The sequence below is a fragment of the Mirounga angustirostris genome, unplaced genomic scaffold (assembly GCF_029215605.1).
Source record: "Mirounga angustirostris isolate CCGP_5_RB_7025 unplaced genomic scaffold, mMirAng1.0.hap1 SCAF_3, whole genome shotgun sequence".
Classification (NCBI taxonomy): domain Eukaryota; kingdom Metazoa; phylum Chordata; class Mammalia; order Carnivora; family Phocidae; genus Mirounga; species Mirounga angustirostris.
This window is the reverse complement of record NW_026991711.1, coordinates 13543764-13563406: the sequence shown is the minus strand read 5'-3', so window position 1 is coordinate 13563406 and position 19643 is coordinate 13543764. Positions and strand designations below refer to the sequence as shown.

Sequence of the window (19643 nt, the reverse complement as noted above, 5' to 3'; positions counted from 1 at the left end):
CATGGTGCTAATAAGCCTTTCACAGGAGTTATTAAAACCCAAAATGGCCCTGGAAGGGACTGTTCTTACCCCAATATGCAGATGAGGAAATTGCAGTTTCGAGAAGGCGAGAAGCTTGTCCAAGATCTTCAATCCAGTGGCAGAACCAGAGTCAGAACATCCCCAAGCTCCTAATCTTCCATTGCACAGTAAGAAGGACCTAGAATGGTTAAGTGACTCGCTCAGAGTTATTTAAGGGTTAGAAACTCGTGTCCTAACACCACACTTAGTCCTCTGTCAAACCGCAGTGCAACAAGAGTATGTTAACTACACATTTGTTTTTGAATGATCAATAGCTTTGCTTCCGCCATAGAATTTAGAAAGGTTTTTGAGGAACCAAAAAGATAGCCAGGGTTGTTAACACCTTGATTCCTTCTTTTTCTCCAAATATTTTTTCCAGTAATAATTTCGTAGTTCTTCCACCAGTCATTCTTTCAATATTTGTCATTGTTACACCAAAATTATTTGAAGAAGCCAGAGAACCACTTTAGTTATGAGAGTTCGGGAGAAGAGGAATTATTTGAATCGATTCCTACTGTTCACCTTTTCTTTGCTCTTCTCTGGCCCCTGCAACATGAAGGATGGCCTTGAATAAGAAGTTAAAAAAGGGAAATCTAAGGAGTATGTCAAGAATGAAAAGAAAACCCCATCATATTTCTTTGCCTTGGAAAGGGGTGCTTAAGAGTTGCTTTTTTTTTTTTTTTTTTTTAACATAAGCTCATAACATAAGTTCCCTGGCTCTGTCTGTGGTGTATGTGAGATCCAGGAGAGGAGAGGTGAAGGTCTTGAAGCTAGAAGTGTAGACCTGTGGTAGACGAGACCGGTATGCACAAGTGTCCATAACTCATGGTTTGCTCTAAGCACAGTGATCTACAAATATTTAATAAATGCCACATATACCTTGTCAAAATATTCATGTTTTGTAGCTTAGCCTAGGAAGTTAAAATAGGTGAAATATTACCAAATAAAACAGTGGTCTTACATGCTTCCTATGCCCAGGTACTCACTAAATACCTGATCTAATCCTCTCAACTCATGAGTCAGTGACAGTGTTTGACTCCCACTGTAGAGATGAGGAATACTAAGAATAAGAGGTGCTGAATCACTTACCCATGGTAACACATGGAATGGGCCTAGACACTGGGCTTGAACAGGATCTAACTTTAAATTGTGGGAGGTCCTGCCTCTCATACGATGTGAACTTTCTACAGCAGTGGGCACTGATCATCAGACACTGATGGCTACTGATGCTTTTGTAATAAAGGATTTTAGTTTGAAAAATGATCAATATGAGTGACGGTCAAGACTTTGATGAATAGAGAAATTCGGCCTATATTTAGTTAGTTGTCAGTGACAGGTCAGGATATGCAAATATAGAAAGGAAAGTAAGTGTATTTGACATTTTCCATATCTCAATCTCATCAAAATCAGGTTTATTACCAACACAGACGGAGTGCCCTACAGATCATATAATATTTAAGTGCACAATATTACTATTTGAATACCCATTTAAATAGAAGCTGAAGCCAAATTTTATTTATCCCCTTCTCTTTAAGGGAAAGGAACCAACACTTACCAATAAGCATTATTACACATCAGATACTTGCTGTACATTATTTCATTTACTACTCAGCAGAACTCTGTGAAGTGTTTTATCCATTTTCCAGAGGAGAGCAAATCTTAAAGAATAATTTAAGATTCAAGCAGGTAGGAAGTTGACTGGACAGTTTTAGAAATCAGGTTTGCCTGCCTCCAAATCCTGTTCTCCTGTGTCTCCACCACATTTGAATGAGATTGGAGCTTGTGGTCAGTGTAGGATCGGGATGAACTTCTTTATATGGTTCCCTTAAAAACTTCTAACTATTGAGTTTCACTATTAGTTTTTGAAGTTTTAACCATTTAAGAAGAAAGTTCTAATAGAAGCAAGCCTTTTTGAAATCCAAGTTCAATATCATAAATAGTCTGAAAATACTGTTGCTTGATGAAACCACAGGGAAATTCAAATTTCAGTCCAGTAAACAAGAGCTAGAAAACAGATGGACAAGGGCACCATCTCACCCTTTCCCAGAATGGTAGAGTGGCAAATAACTTCTGGCTAGAAAGAGTCTACCAAGAGGTGTCCTCTCAACCAGGACTTTTTCAAACAATGGTAATTTAGAAAGAGAGATACTGTTTTTCTCCACGGTCTCCGCAGAACCTTACCTTCATACCAGTCTCAGATTAATTGAACATCACTACTTGGGAGTGGTTGTTTGGGGTGGCCTGGAGGAGGCAACTCAAAGGAGCCGCTGGGAAGTTGTTTGGCTGTAAGCAAGGCAGGGAGTGAATTAGAAAGTGAACCTAGCAAGTTGCTGATGACTCAGGTGTGACACAGAGAGCCAGGGATCCCGTGTTGAAGCCAAACATGGGAAGGAGAGGGAAGCAGGAAATAAGCATTGGGGTAAAGGGGGAATAGGGAGTTATTGTTTACTGGGTACAGAGGTCTGTTTTGGAATGCTGCAGAGTTCTGGAGATGGCTGGTGGTGATGGTTGCTCACGGGCGAGTGTATTAACGCCGCTGAACTATACATTTAGAAATGGTTAAAAGGGCAAATATTAAGCTATGCCTGTTTTACCACAATTTTTAAATTGGCCAAAAGATCTGAGTAGACATTTCTCCAAAGAAGCAGGGAGTAGGATTGGAAAGAAAATGTCTGATTGTACTTCTATTAAATCCATAGCACAGAGTTATTCTTTTTACATTAAAAATTCTCTTATTGCTGTGTTTTCCTTTAAGAGTTTTCATAAAGCAGGTACCTGAGTGCAAATGCAAATCCTTCCTCAGTGAGCCATCCTTGGTGGAAGCTGGGTCTATCCTGAGATGCCAGGCCATAACAGAAACCCACTGTTGACTCAGCAGCAACGCACCTTCATACCTTTTCTCAACAGACATTTATTAAGCACCTACTATGTGTAATTCAGAATTCTGGGAATACAGAATCGAACAAAACAGTCCCTGTTCTCCTGAGTCTAACCTAATAAGGGAGACAGGCAGTAAACCAACATGCAAATAATTCCTGTCAAAGTGATCAACTAATAAGGATCATCTCGAAAAGCAGAAATGCCAAAAGGATGGTCTTAGCCACTGAGTTTTGACAGAGGACAGCAATAAAGAAATAAAAGAGAATATAGGTGCTTTCTTTGTATTTTTTCTTTATTTGGGGGGTCTCCATTTTGCCATCTATTCTACCATGGTATTTTGGCTCCTCCTCGCAGTTGTTAGGGAAGACAGATGGTAACCTGGTGTAGCTCCCCACCAGAGGTGTCCGTGTGGTAACGGGCAAAGTAGGAAACTGAGGCTCAGAGGGTCACCAAGCTTGATGGTGGCACAGACAAGCCTCCTGAAATTCCACTCCGGGACTCTGATTTTTCCTTTGCACCATGATTTTACACACAATTAAGTAGTTTTCTTAACCAACCTCTCTCTTTCTCTCTCTCTCTCTGATACACATACACAAACGTACAGGCAAAGAACTAAAATAGAAAAAGACCACTGATTTTGCTGGAAATGTTGTTAGATGGCAGTGTCATCCTACCGGTTCCCAAAATGTACAAGATGATTACGACACACAGAGACATGCTTCATGTGTCACACTAATCTCACTGTTCCTTTTGCTGAATCTTCGCATTTACTTACTTTCCTGCCTTTAGTGTCCTAAAAGCCAGTTGTCAACAGGCTGAATTATACATTCTGCTCCACAGTTAAAATGAGTACTACAGCCAAAATGTGCTCAGGATTCTAAGTCCGACATAATGGTGGTGGATACAAAAGCAGGGTATTGAGCAGGATTGAGGACTTGATGTTGAATCCAACAGGATCTTGTTTCTGTGATTTTTCTGGGCCCAAATCCTCAATTTATTACTGGGAGTAAAATCCCATATTGAAAAGAGCAGGTATAAATGACTGCCCTTGAACTTTCATTTCCATTGCTGCATAAAGTTTTTTAAAGGTATAAAAAAGCTTTCTTGGATTCCACCTTCATGCCCAGAGGTCACCTTCAGTGAAAGAGCCTCCGATGTGGGTGGCCTATTTAATCCCAGATAGCTTCCCATGCCACGCATCTCAGGGAAAATATTCTAAATGTGATAGTTTTAGAGAAATGTTTTATAATTTTTCTTATAATGTTTTAGAGTATTTTCTTAAATAGTGTGGCCCAAATATTATCTATTGTTTCTTGATACAGTAGAGGAATTTAGCCTCCTTTAATACGTAGACAGGCCCTAATTTTAAAAATATTTATTCAGAATTCCCTTTGTCACTTGGTTTAAGACTCAAAATAATTTTCCTATAGAGACAGTGATGAACTTGATGGTAAGGTCTCCGGGTTGGCCTATCAGAGTTTACTTCACTCGCGACATTGCTCAAGGATAATACTGTATTAACAGCATGGAACAGGCCACATACCGCGTACCTAGATGTTTCTGTATCTTTGAGATGCAAGACAGAGGCCAAAAGCACATGCCTAACTCAAAGCCCCGGACAGCTATGTGATGGAAAAGTCCTTCACCTTCTCCACCTGCCCGAGTAGAGGAACCATCACCCCCGTGAATTCCGTGACTCGGATGTTTGCCGGGGAAGTTTGGTGGGGTGGGGATGAGATGTACGGTATGGAGTCAGGAACGTTGGGCAGGAATAGGAAGAGAAAATCTGGGACTTGTCCCTGCCAGGCAACCAGGGACTTTCATCCACCTTCCTGCCCATTTCCCATGGATGCCATATTTGATCTGCCTCCTTTTTTCCTGGCTGTTGTAGGGGCCCTTCCAGTCTAGGATTTGGTTTGGTTTTCCTGTTGTTCTGACCTCCTCTGGCACTTGCAGAGCAAACATGGTCCCATAGCTCCTCTCTTCCTGAACAAGCACACAACACTCCTGAATGTGTTTTTGTTTTAAACACTTAGAGAGCACTGGCGGAAGCAACGAAAAGTGTCCCCTATGCCTTTTCCTGCTTCCTCATTTATTATCCTACAAGAGAAAGAATCACCCTTGGGTGATGTACGGATTTTTAGACAATCTAAGGGCTAGATTCCTGTCTCACTGTAAAAGCAGCAGAAATGCTCCTCAGAATTCCCTCCAGGGAATTGGACTGGTTGAGGCTGGGTGTGGGGTAGAAAAGGGAATCGTGACTGAAGTCTCACCCCATTCTCACAAGAGTCTAGATTTTTCCACGTGTGACATGGACTCATGCGAAGAGTGCAGTCTTACTCAAATCAAAAATTTCCCTGTACCTATTTTGTCCAGAATAATATAAATTGTCAGTGTAGACCCTGGTCAGTAATCTTCAGTGAGGCCATCGTTACTGCCTTTTGTGCAGAAACTCAATTATTAATATTTTTAAGTGATAGTTTTTCATACATTGGAAGGGTATATCTGAAAAATCTTTTTGTTCAACTAATGGGAAGATATTAGAAATGAGTCCTCAACAAAATGATGTCATTAAAAACAAAGGAATTAGAACTTTGAATGTAAACTTTCCGTTGATGACAGAGGACGAAACAATAATCCTGACTGTACTGCTCTTTAAGGTCTGCTAAATACTGGGGGCGTTTGGGCCAGCCTCAGGCTGCCCTTCTCAAGAGTGAAACCCATTGTCATGTGTGAGAATTTTCTCCCACCACCCCAAAATGTGCTCTTCCTGTATTCATAAAAACCCGTTTTGAAAACAAGGCAAATATGGCATAAGACGCTGCCTTCTCTCAGAACAATACTCCCCCCAGATAATGAATAGGACTACTTTCCAAAGTGTCTTTTTATGTACCGCTCATTACCTTTGAATTGTTTATGCACTTCAAGTTTACGCATAGTCTTGAAATCGGCCAAAGTGCCTAAAAGTGTTCATTTATTAACACGTATCGTTAGACTTGCTCTGATAATGCTATGTTCACAGAAACCAAAGACATTTGCTTTTGGCTTTGGTAATCCATACTGTGATGAAGTCCAGAATTATTTTGTAGCCAAAACTCTACAAACGTCCCTCCGCCTTTGTACAGTTTACTTCAATCAAAATGCTTCGTAAGTTTGGCCTCTCAGACAAAATCAGGGAATTTCAGACAGTAGCAACTGCCATAGGGAAGAGGTGTGGAGTACTAGGAAAAGATGGAGAGAATATTAAGCCGTGGAGAGATTGGGGGGTGGGGGGGTGCCGGGAGATAGCAGTGAAGAGAAACATGCATGACAGAATAAAAAGAAAATAACTGTAGGGAAAAAAAAAGCTATTAGGATGGCGAGCAACAGGCAAGCCTCCTTAGCTTGGCCATAGTTTTAGGAAATTCCATTCGGTTTTCAGTTTTAAAATTAATAATTAGTTCTGTTTAAGGAGAGAGTGAAACATTCTCTTAAAAATTACATTCCAAGGAAACAGGGCCTTCTAACTGTGGAAGAAGACTTCTAAGGAATCAACCAAGTCTAGAAGTTTTCTTCAGGTGGCATTTTTGTTTATCTGCCATGTTTCCATATTTGTGAGTGATTCTTCCCCCAGCCTGGAAGATTTTTCCTCTTACCTGTCTATAACAGGGAGCAGGGGAAGGAGAGGCCTGTTTGTTTTCCTTGGATATTTCCGAATCCTTAACTTGCCCGAAAGACAGCAGAGATACCTATTGTCCAGAGGGTTCCTCTCCTTGCCGCCATTTCTATGTCTCGCTTGTGAGTGGTCTGTTGGCCACCTGCTAATACCAGCATTGTGCTCTTGAGTCCTCAGTAAATGTTGACTCAGCCCTCCGTGCACCCAGCAGTTAATAAATGCCTCCTACGTGCCCAGCCCTATCCCAGACATTAGGGATATAAAGGTGAATAGAACACTGCCTCATTCTTAGAAAACTCAGTTTTGCCACAGACCCAGTTAATGCAACAGCCTTGCTTGGAAATGTCCACTTGAGATCCCTTGCGAGTGCTATTCAGATGCCTTCAGATTTCGGCAAAACCACACGAATATTTTATAAGGCCTATTTTATCCACATCTTCAAACCCCACACTACAAAGACACTATTGGATGGCTCTCCGCAGGAGGACTGAAGTCAAACCTTATTCCTCTCTTCTAATTGTTTTGTGGTTTGGATCCATAGGAACAGTTGGGTCTTTTCACTGAAATGATTTTCCTGTCAATTAAGGCAAGCAGTAAGCGTTCCGGCATACTTTAATATTGAGCTAATATTTTAAAAGACAGCTCTTCTGACGTCCCTGAATCTTTGTAATGAACATATTTATATAAAAAGTGTGAATATTTCTAGAAGTCATAATTATTCATATGTTCAGTTCCTGGATATCCGTCACAAGGTAGAAAACTCAGAAAGTGGTAATACTTGGTGCCTCTGAAGCCCGGGAGAAATGCTATGTTGACTTGTCTTCTTTGACCCCATCTGGCACGAGGGCGAGTCAGTTCAGCGGTTGAGTTGATGGTGCTGACGCACTCAAGTTCAGTGTTTCAGCCTCTGCACAGACTGTCTGGCTTTCAACCAAGTGCATTTCTCACTCTAGTCAGTTCTTTTTCAAGTGTCCAGCAAGGGTCAGGGCGTATAGATGGCTCAGCCAAAATCTATCATCATCTTGGAAGAGACAAGGCAATGTGGGTATTTCATATTTGATGAATCAGTAAAGGGAGGGACAGGAGTTTTTTCTTAGAGGGAGCCTGTTGGTCAAGTACCCTGTTCCTTTGGGTGAAAGTGCGATGTGTGCAAGTTGCAGGATTAACTCCCCATTAGACCCCCTCCCCCAATCCCGCCCAGCAGCAGTGACTGCTGGCTCCCTCTGTGTTGCCTACAGCCTTGGCCTCTGCCGGGCTCAGGAAGCTAGCGATCCAGGCTTAGTGGATAGCTCCTCCCAGTAGGTAAGGCTCAAAGAGGACACAGCCTAAAGAGATATTTGGACCACACAGTTATTTTCTGTAATGAGAATTAGTTGCTGAATTTCCAGCTTCTTTTGGAAAATGGAAAGGTCAAGCAGTGTAAGGTCGAGCGGGTTTCTGCACATAACAACTGGCTGGAGCTGATTAGCTGCTCCTCCATTCCTTGTAGGCACGGGGCCTTCCATCTGCCACGCTCCCTACCTGACCCACTCACTGCTGGGGCCCCCCAGTCCATAGGTTTACCATACAGGGACCCAGTCTTCTTTTTAATAAACTTGACCGCCATTGCACCACGAGTCAGTGGTAGGCACTTCACCAAGGACGCAGAGATTATTAAATGACTGCCCACCCACACATTTCATGGGAAAGCAACCCATCTGATGCTCCTTGGGGCCATTCACGCTTTGTCTACAGTAAATAAATATTAGGCTACTTGTGTACTGGGTTCATATGGGAACAATTTAAGGATGAAGCAGAATCGGCTGATTCTGAGATCCGACCACCTGAAGGACATGCTAATTAACATGTAGATTCCACTGCAGCCAACTTACATTTTTGCATCACAGATACTCTTGTTCCGACCAGAGGGTCCACCGAAGATTCACGCATGCACTAGTGCTTTGAGCTCAAGCCTGTCTTTGTTTTAAAAATAGAATTGCCGATTTCGTGGGCATCAGCTAGTCCCATTTTTTGTGTGTTCTCCTTTTAGTCGAGACAGGAATGAAAAGTAATCCTTTCCAAAGTTCAGAATTTTGATTTACCATACCCGATTTACTAAAATCTTATGTTAGCCGTTTATCCCCCTTGTTCATCATGGTTCTCCTTATATGAGAAGATCCTTAAATTTAAGAGGCGAGTCTGTCAGAAAGATGAACAGAAGTACATCCTGTTCAATACATTTGATTTTTGCCCTGTCATATATGGTGCCAGGGTCCTCAGAAGCTGGAACATTGGACCTGTGACTGGGGAGGGGCTTCCGCCGCCCTGAGCAGACGTGTGTGCGACATCCGTCTGGAGGAGGCCCCGGGGTAGGGTGTGGTTGTCACGCAGGCAAGGCCTTCAGCCCCACGGTCCCTCCGCGGTTTCTACCCATTGGCACAGTCGCTGCTCGCGGTTTGCTCTGGACCCCGCCCCATGGCCGCCCCTCTCCCTGGTTCCCAGGCTCCCACGGCTGTTCTGAGCACTGATCTCCACTGGCGCCGTGAGAGGTAGAGCCTTCGGAACCACTGTTTCCCCTGGTCAGTGCAGACTGTCACTACACCCTGGAGGGGACTCCGTGCCAGCAGGAGGAGTGAGCTAACATCCCTAACTCACACTGGCTTGCACAAGCACTTTGACGTCGTGCAAACTTGCGCTGCCTTCTCTATGTCTACAACAGTATGACTGGCAATACTAACCTAGCTCTCAGGGTTCTGGCAAAAACCACTCACAGCCCCCTGGAAAATCAAGGGGGCATCTACTGAAATTAAAACAAAACCCACAATGAGGCTTCAGAGAGGGGATTTCTGGGGGACCCAACGTGGTAGCCATCTCTCTGACTTACACTCGCTCTGGCAGACCCCAGGAGAATTTTCCATTGCCCCTTCCAAGAAAACACAGGCTGCAGGGCCTGGAGGCTGAGAAAGGAACTTTGGTCTCAGTTTTGGTGAGCACAGGGCAGGAAGGATGCCAATCAGCCGGTCTGTCGAGGTCACTTTGGTGAACTGTGATTTAATTAACTGTACTTTAAAATGGACAGGCTCAGGATCAGGACTTGTCAATATCAGATTCATAGCCCATGTTTCAGGGCCACATATAAAGACAGCACAGGCAGGGAGGGGCAGAGAGAGAGGGGGAGAGAGAGAGAATCTTAAGCAGGCTCCACGCCGGGTGCAGGGCTCGATCTCACAGCCCTGAGATCATGACCTAAGCCGAAATCAAGAGGGGACTCTCGGCCGACTGAGCCACCCAGGCGCCCCCAGCCTGCTCTTTTAAGAATGCACGTTTCGTACCTATATTGAAATACTCAGACACCCTCTAAAGGTTTTGATCCTGCTGCCCATTAAAATTACAATGGAGATTGAAGACGTTTTTATGTATAGAATATATTTCATATATCCATGTAAAGTTGGAGAGGCAACAGGGAAGCACACAAATGGACCTATTCATCTGATTTTAAATTATGTTTCTTTGGTGCAAATTAAAAATATAATCTGACTAAAGAAAACCCATATTTAAAACTAGACAGAAGAGCCCTCTTTCCCTTGAAATGGCTTCTCTACACTCTTCCGCCCGTACACCTAATTCCCCCCCCCCCCCCCCGCTCTTCTCTTCCCTCCAGGGCTATCCCCCAGCTGGAAACTGCCCTGTCCCCCCGTGGGCCCTCCGGCCTGTAGTGTCTCACGTCACACTAGTCTCCTGACATCAGAAACAGCAAGCACATGGGCCGCAGGTCATTTCAGAGACACTCAGAGGGTAGCTGCTTCTCATCTGGAGTCGTGTCTGCATTTCCAGACTGTCTCCGCCCACCCTGCAGAGAACACTTAATTCAGATTGTACCAGCGAGCTCTATTTCTCAGAAAAAAAAATTAATAATCAAATTATGTTTTCCTGAAAAATGCTACCACCCAAAAAATGAAACACTCACAGCTTTCTTACCTTCTAAAATCAAATCTCTTGGACCTCTTGAAGCTTGCAGCTTCCAGGAGAGTAATTCTTTTTTTTTTTTTTTAACACCGCAGAGGTTAGTCCATAAGGTAGCCGAGGATAGAGACCAGGGTAGAGCCAGAGTTTCCTGGCCTGGACACCAGGCCACTGTAATAGCAGACAGCTTGATAACGTATCGGCTATTTGTGTTTGGTCTTTATCCATATAATGTATCCGATGTAGGCTGGGGCAGAGGGGAAGGACAAGCTGGGTGAGTCCAGGTAATGCTCCGAGTGAAGTCCAAGGTTAATTTACCATTCACTTAAACCCAGGTGGTTGGACATGTCTCTCTGTTAGGTATGAGTCCAAAGCATTGCTGTAACTAATTTCTATAATAGCCCATTGCTAGGCTTTCTGTAGAATACTTTTCTTTCCGGGTGCTTAAGAATATCATTCTATATGGCAGTTTAGTGTCACTTACTAAGCAAGGATGTGAATATATTCCAAAATATATATTATTTAAGAATTTGCAAGATTTTGTGCCATAAATATCTTAGAGTCTTGCTAAAGTAAAAGGAAAGAAGAAAGAGAAAAAGACACAATTTGATGTCCCGGGGCATGTTCTTAATTTGGAAACCTTACAGATAGTATTGAATTGAAGCTAAGGGATGAAATAGAATAATTCCTATTTAATAATCAAATATCTGAACCCAAAAGTGAAGTTATAATAGAACCATCTGACGAATTTGATATTGGCAATTGGCAGTGGCTATTCCAAGATACTGTGATAATATTTACATATCAAATCATTACATCTCATTTTTATTTGTCTATCATTATATGAGACAATGCAATTTTTCCCAATTAATTTTAAATTCTCAGGAACTTTGAAGTTTTGAGTTTCCATTTAGTATAAATATTTAATATAAATGAGTTCTTCCTCTACTTTTATCACTTCCATATAAATCTGTACATTCCAGTAAATTAAAGGATATTCCTATTTATTTCATGGGAGGAATTATTTGAGTTGGTACTATTTGAGTATATACTAAAGCTGTTCTTTGCAAACTGCAGGAGCACCCACTTAAAAGGAAAAGTATCCACATACGTGAATTCTAACATAATGGGATGAGAAATTATACATAGAAATGAGGCTTTTATTAGGAATTGGATCCCAGTGTGCAGGAATATTAGCTTGATCATAAAGAATTTTCACTGTTTTTTTTTTCCTAAACATAGACTCTTGGCAGTTTAATGAGTAAATATTTCATTAATTGCACAAAGTTTGGATGAAGCATTGAACAAAGAATATTTTTGTTAGAACTTGTTAAAAGGTTGGCTTTTTAAAAGCTTGTCATTTAGAGGACTGGGTCACACAGGGCAAACTCCCTGTCTTTTGCAAAGGTATGGAGTTGGAAATGAACTTGGAAATCAGGCTCCTGGGATCACGATTTGCATTTGATAGTTTAGCTTTGTCTGTGCTTTTGGATTTATTTAGAATGTTGTAACTGCTTTATTAGAATGTTGCCCCTTTTTCCCTTTGACGTTCCCTGAATTTGAAACTGGTGGTTATTATACCTTGGGAACAAAATTACTTTTGATGGGAACACATCTCTGAATGTTATATGCAAGTTAACAAATAAATAACACTTAACTTATTATACATTTTAAAATATATTTAAACTTTTCCCACAACTTTCCCCGTACAAACTAATTCTCTGATTAGACTCCCTGATCACCTTAGCAAATATTAATTGGATGATAATGGGAACATATCAGAAAGAGACATGAAGCAGAAACTAGAAAAGGAGATCAGGGCCTAAGCACACTGCATGCCCACATACACGCTGTCAGAGTTTCACAGAAAATACAATCGTGTGCATTCGAATCACCATTTGTTACAGCAGCTACAAGGCAGGAGAGCTGATGTGTAAAGTTTTTCGACATGAAGGGTGGGGATTGCTCAAAATTACGATTGCCTCAAAAGATGAAAATATATCAAAATGAGAAATTGAAGGAAATTCCTATTTGCAAAGAGTAGAACTTAAACTCGTTATTTTCCCTCACAGAAGGATGTCTAAAGCACGCTTGTCTTTTTCTTTAACAGATAATTCTGAAATAATCAGCAGACACGGAATGGAATGCCAAGAATCTGCATTGAGAATAACTAAACATTGTTACTGTACATACTATCCTGTTTCCTCCTCAATAGAATTGCCACAAACTGCATGCTAAATAAAGAATTAGTTCTTCCGGACAGACCACAACTGTAAGAAGCTAGTGCTGCTATATCATATATGAGTATTAAATATGGTATGCTTAGTATATTCCAACCTAAGATAGTTAACTACCTGCGACCAGCTGTGACGTTTAAAGACATAAAGGATAAAGTTTACTTTTCAAGGGTTTCTAAACATAGTTTCTGTCCTAGGAATATTGTCTTATCTCCATAACTATAGCTGATGCAGAAAAGCCCAACCAACGTACTCATTTCGATTGCGAATATTTCCAAGTTAGCAATAAACAATTAGCATTAGTTAAGAAATCTGTTCCGAGGGCAGGTTCGATTCTAACGCCAGTTACTGTCATTTCCTTTACCCACCGGATCAAAGCATGTGTTTCGCTTCTTCACAACATGAATGCTGCAGCAAAGGTGAGAAGTGAAGTAAAACTGACGCCTGTCCTTCAGGTCTAAAATTTGAATGGAAATTCAAGCACAAGTATGGGGGACACATCACAGTGTGGTATTTGGTTTGCCCGGAGATGCCGCATTGAATCGTGTGATTCTAGAATAACATTAACTAGATTGAAAAAGAAACTTTGCACGGTATGAACTTCATACCCCACCAAACAAAGTCTTGAAGGTATTATTTTACAAGTATATTTTTAAAGTTGTTTTATAAGAGAGACTTTGTAGAAGTGCCTAGATTTTGCCAGACTTCATCCAGCTTGACAAGAACGAGGCCCATGCCAACAGTCTAATCTAAGGGATTAGTTGGAAAAACTAACTCACCATCCGGTTGCCTGTTACAGAATAACTTCGAAACTAAAAACCTAGTCAAACAACGAAGCTGTAGGTGAGGAGATCTGTATAATATTCTAATTTAAGTAAGTTTGAGTTTAGTCACTGAAAATTTGACTGTGACTTTAATCTAAATTACTATGTAAACAAAAAGTAGATAGTTTCACTTTTTAAAAAATCCATTACTGTTTTGCATTTCAAAAGTTGGATTAAAGGGTTGTAACTGACTACAGCATGGAAAAAAAAGTTCTTTTAATTCTTTCACCTTAAAGCATATTTTATGTCTCAAAAGTATAAAAAACTTTAATACAAGTACATACATATTATATATACACATACATATATATACTATATATGGATGAAACATATTTTAATGTTGTTTACTTTTTTAAATACTTGGTTGATCTTCAAGGTAATAGCGATACAATTAAATTTTGTTCAGAAAGTTTGTTTTAAAGTTTATTTTAAGCACTATCGTACCAAATATTTCATATTTCACATTTTATATGTTGCACATAGCCTATACAGTACCTACATAGTTTTTAAATTATTGTTTAAAAAACAAAACAGCTGTTATAAATGAATATTATGTGTAATTGTTTAAAACATCCATTTTCTTTGTGAACATACTAGTGATTGAAGTATTTTGACTTTTGAGATTGAATGTAAAATATTTTAAATTTTGGCATCACCGCCTGTTCTGAAAACTAGATGCACCAACCATATCATTTTTGTTGGAGAAAAAAAAGAAATCCACCATTTTAATTCATGTCAGTCGATGTCTAATGACCATCTTATATTGTAGATTTGATAACCCCATCGAAAGAAAATCACATTCTAAGTGTGATCTTACATCGTGCTTGTATCGTGGCATTTGTTTTAATTTGTGGGAAAGTATTGTATCTAATTTGTATTTCTTTGGTAGTTTCATCTTTATGTATTATTGATCTTTGTAATTTTCTCAACTATAACAATGTAGTTACGCTACAACTTACCTAAAACATTCAAACTTGTTTTCCTCTTTTTTCTTTCTTTGTTATTTCACTTAAACTCATTGAAAACATAGTATACATTACTAAAAGATAAATTACAGGAATCACTGAAATATTTTTGTAGACTAATTGTTGTCACGGTGTCTTTCTTTTGTTTCATGATTTTGATTTTTAAAATTATTAGCACACAGCTATTTTCAGCCCTTTAATAATGGGAGCATCAGAAACATCACCTGTATCCCCAGACAAATATAGAAGACTGTATTTTTACTATGATATCCATTTTCCAGAATTGTGATTATAATATGCAAAGAGTCATAAATATGCCATTTACAATAAGGAGGAGGCAAGGCAAATGCATAGATGTACAAATATATGTACAACAGATTTTGCTTTTTATTTATTTATAATGTAATTTTATAGAATAATTCTGGGATTTGAGAGGATCTAAAACTATTTTTCTGTATAAATATTATTTGCCAAAAGTTTGTTTATATTCAGAAGTCTGACTATGATGAATAAATCTTAAATGCTTTGTTTAATTACAAAAATAAAATCACCAGTATCCAAGACATGAAGATAGCAATTCAACAAATACTGTAGTTAAGAGATGAACTCGCCACTTGTGTGGGAACTACATTTCACTCTTGGTTTTCAGGATATAACAGCACTTCACAGAAATATTCTTTCAGCCATACCACTGGTAACATTTCTACTAAATCTTTCTGTAACACTTAAAGAATTCCCTCATTCATTACCTTACAGTGTAAACAGGAGTCTAATTTGTATCAACTCTATGTTTTGGTTGTAATATTCAGTTCACTCACCCAATGTACAACCAATGAAATAAAAGAAGCATTTAAAAGGATTTCTAGTCTTCCTCCTTTTTGTGTGGAGACGGATGGATAATCAGCCGAACGAAACAGTCTTCACATTCGCGTAGAAAACCTTTGGTGACTTCAAAGGAGAGCAAGCTCTGGTCTTCAAATGGGAGACTGATGGGTTTTGCTTTTAGGTTTGGCTTTTTAACAGTAAGAAAAGCAATTTAAAGGGATCATTTTAGAAGTTCTTCTGAAATTAGAAATAAAGGTAAATCCCACCACTCGGCCCTCCTCTTCAGGATTCTGCCTGATAATGAAGAGAACATTAGTAACCAAATGGGAACAAAATATCCGTTTCATTTAGACAAGAAAGCGCCAACTAACCCGCAGGACGGGCAGGCTTCTGGCCAGAGCCTGACTGGACGACATGGCTCACAGCTGTGGCTGCAGAAAGAGGCAGAATGGTGAGTCCTGTTCCCTGCAGACGATCATGGCCAGGTGGGTTAAGGAGACGACAAGAGCTGAGCATGGCACCTGAGGGCAGGTGTTCGGCAAAGAGACTTCCCCCACGAGGTGGTGCGCACCTTCTCTCCTTTCTCCTTCCTCAGCCCATTGGGCCCAACAGTATTTCTGAAGGAGGGGGGTATTAGCTGTTGGCTTGGAACGGTCCTTGTCATGCAGAGGTTGGCAGAAATCACCTCCTGTACAGGCCAAGGCAGGAACGGGGCCGGGGGGGGGGGGGGGGGCAAGAAGGTTTCTTTCAGGGCAGGTTTAAAGCCTCAGCCTTCTGAGTGGTTGTGATACCCCGTCACAAGGGAGAGTACCAACATCCAACAGATCGGGCAGATGCTTAAATAATAAAGGCGCTTGTAATTTTTAACCTGTGCCATCGGGATTCGCATCTTTGTGGATGTTTGAAAAACTGGCTCTCTCTCTGGACGAGCAATGTTTTTACAGTAACGCAGAAGAAAAGCTGCTATCACATCAGACGCTCATGACAAGAAAACATTCTCTGTTAAGTTCAAGGTATCAACTTTGGGGAACAAGTTGTTATCTTAAGGGAAAGATCTAAGACCAACTGTACTTAAAATTTTCACACCTGGTTTTATGAAGTGTCATTTCAATCAGTAGACTGACTTTTCATGGAACCACATTAAAATCGAAAGTGAAACTTAAACCCGAGAGAGTAAAACTAGTTTGCCTCTTCCGCATAGAAAATAGTTAAATATAAAATATCAATTATTCTACAATTACCTGCCAATAGAGAAGGGTTATGTCAATTTGGGGGGGCCCAAATTAAAAATAATGCTTCAAACCCAGAAATATACTCTCTCATTATTAATCCGAATTCTTTTGCAACAGTTTAAAGATTTTAGGGCAGCCAGGCAAACAAAAACATAGTTCAATATTCTAATATTTGTGGGAATAAAATCCTGCCTTGCTAAAGAATGATTTCTTCCCCAAAAAAACATCCTAGTATATCTAAAATACTAGGCTTTTATTGCTGTTGGACTGTTCCATCTCCACAGAAATGACTGAGTCACTATGACTAAGTATGATTTATACAAAATGAAACATAATAATGATTTCCCTACATGCTCTTGGTGGGGGAGCTGGATGGCAGGAATGAGGACAGGGTGCAATTGAGAATATTCACCGGGGACCCACTTATGTGCCAAGTCCTAAGCTAAACGGTCTGTAGAGGCTTTCAACAAGCCCATCCTGTGTCATTGACGAGAATTACTAATAACTGATAAGTAAATTCTAACTACTACAAAGATTCCTACTCAAGGCATACAGAGATTCTGCTGTGAGAAGTAGCCTCATTCTGGATCAACACTACCTTTCAGGGTCTGCCCACAGAATGACCAAAAACCTTGGCCTGGCTCGTTCCAACTGCATCTCCCTCTCATTCAGCTATTTTGAAAAACAACTGCCCACCCATTGGAGGCGTCCCTTTAGCCACCACCCTCTCCCACAAAGTAAATGTCCTATGTGCTACTTGGCCTGTATTTTAATCAAACCCTTAAGATAGCCCCTCCAAATTTGGTGAAAACCCATCTAGACGTTTTCATGATAGGGTATGACCAGACAGTAACTTTGTTTGGTTCATATACACTTGACATAATCCTTAGCATTATGGGGGATCTATTATACCCATCAAGCAGACGAGAAACCAAGACTCATAAAAATTAAGTAACTCTTCCAAGATGACTTAGAGTGGCAGAACTCTGAAACCCCGGCTTGTCTTAATTCAGGTTGCCACGAGCTGTATTTGTAGCATCCTCCGAGTCAAAATTTCAGAAAAGAATTCAGAGTAAAGCATCCATCCAGGTTTAAGGTAAAGCTATAATAAGAACCCATTACTAGGTTATATAAACAGATTTTCTTCCCTATCACAAAAATATGATTTATGAAATGTTTTGAAGCTATGGCTGCAAAGTACTCTTCTAGATTTAGGATGGAGCCCAATTCTTTATATTAAGACCAGAGGGGACTGGAAGGAAGCTTACACTGTATCATCTCTCCAGTGTTATCATTTTTTGTTTTGTGTTTCTTTTTTTCATCAAGCTTCCATATGGTTCTCTTGAAATCAAAAATAACAAAAGCCATTGTGATTTTCTCAATAAGGACATGCCATTAAGTCATGATGAAGCAGCCCCTGGAAAGAAAGGATTTCTGGATAAAGATCACACATGGGTCACATAAGCTCTAAAATCCAACTGTGTCCAGAGAGTCCGCCATGTTAGGTTTTGGTGGTGTTCCTTTCTCTGATAACTTGACTGGGGTTTTCCCAGGGCTTTGGTTTATATAAACACAGGAAGAAGTTTATTTATCAGTCTTCGTGTGTAAACTAAAATAGTCTAAATTAGGGAAGTTTACTAACTCTCCTTGGCTAGAGAAGCCCTCCTTCAAATAGAGGTTACCCCACAGAAGCACACTGGCGAAACAGGAGGTAAGTGCCCAAATTGTTGGGGGCTCTCGGCTCCTGAGCTGCAGCTTCCAATAGGCTCTGCAGTGCAGAGCTGGGAAGCCACTCACTTAAAACCTGGGTTTTCGACAGGGAGAAAAGTACGCTCCAAGTAGCATGGCAGCTTAGGAAAGACCTGCTTCCTCTGCTCCGCCTAGGTCCGAGCAAACTGATAGGATATACACAGAAATAACAAACACACTACAGATTAAATATCTGTTCAGCACTCTCAGACACACACATGGCACACGGTTACAGGGAGAGCCGCCTACCACATTATCAGCCATAAACATAGAACTGAAGCTTTTTCGCTTCTGCAGAAAGGGAAGATCAGGGTCTGCACTTCACAACAGTCATTTATTTGGTCAAGAGCAAAGTTTCCAGTCGGACTGGACTCTCCACTCTGCTTTCTGCAGCTTCTAAGCTTCAGTGTTTTTCGTCAGGAAGCTGGAGCTGACAATAGGATCTACCTCACCAGGATGTTATAAGGATTAAATAAAAGAAGATACACTGACCACAGAACTGAGCCCGACACGTGGCAAACTCTCGGTGAATAGGAGTTACTGTTCTTAAAATAATATTAAAATAAGCTCTTGTGTTTCCCTGTAAGTATTTATTTCCTCTTTCTAACCAAACATCTCTTGGCCACCTAGAGGCACCTCTTCTATTTCCTCGATGACAATGTCAAAAGCTGACAGGCAAATTATAGGGAATTTATACTCACAAATAATGAGCCACATTATTGCTATGGAAGCCTACAATTACTTCAACAAATGCTCACTGAGCTCTGACTAAGCACTGCTAAGCTGCTCAAGGGATGTGAACATGAGCAAAAGTCCAATCCCTGCCCTCAAGAAGCTTTCCATGCAGCAGAAAAGGAAGAATAAAGCTGGGGACAGCAGAGAAAGGATGAAGACCACTGTATGAGTCTCCTCGGGCTACCATGACAAAGCCCCATAGAGGGTAGCTTACGACAGAAGTGTATTCTCTCACAGTTCTGGAAGCTAGCTGTCTGGAATTGAGGTTCCCGTTCCCTCTGAGACTCTGGATAGAATCCTTCCGTGTCTCTTCCTAGCCTCTGCTGGTGGCCATCAGTCCTTGATGTTCCTTGACCCACAACTGATCGCTCCAATCTCTACCTCTGTCATCACGTGGCCCTCTCCCTGCGTGTCTCTGTCTTAAAGTTATCTTCTTATAAGGTTACTAGTCATATGGGATTAGGGCCCACCCTCATGACCTCATCTTAACTTGATTATAAATTACAAAGACCTTTTTTCCAAATAAGGTCACATTCATA

The 19643-nt window shown here is 40.7% G+C and overlaps 1 protein-coding gene across 6 annotated transcripts in view; it reads left to right on the top strand.

Moving 5' to 3' along the window:
- MBNL2 (muscleblind like splicing regulator 2) overlaps positions 1–15422 on the top strand; it is a 156058-nt gene extending 140636 nt beyond the window's left edge. For all 6 annotated transcript variants that reach the window (XM_064585943.1, XM_045869619.3, XM_045869620.3 and 3 more), the window contains one exon: positions 12648–15422. In XM_064585943.1, coding sequence (XP_064442013.1) covers positions 12648–12775 — 128 coding nt within the window. In that variant the 3' untranslated portion in view covers positions 12776–15422. The remainder of the gene's footprint in view (positions 1–12647) is intronic.
- The last annotated feature ends 4221 nt before the right edge of the window (positions 15423–19643 follow it).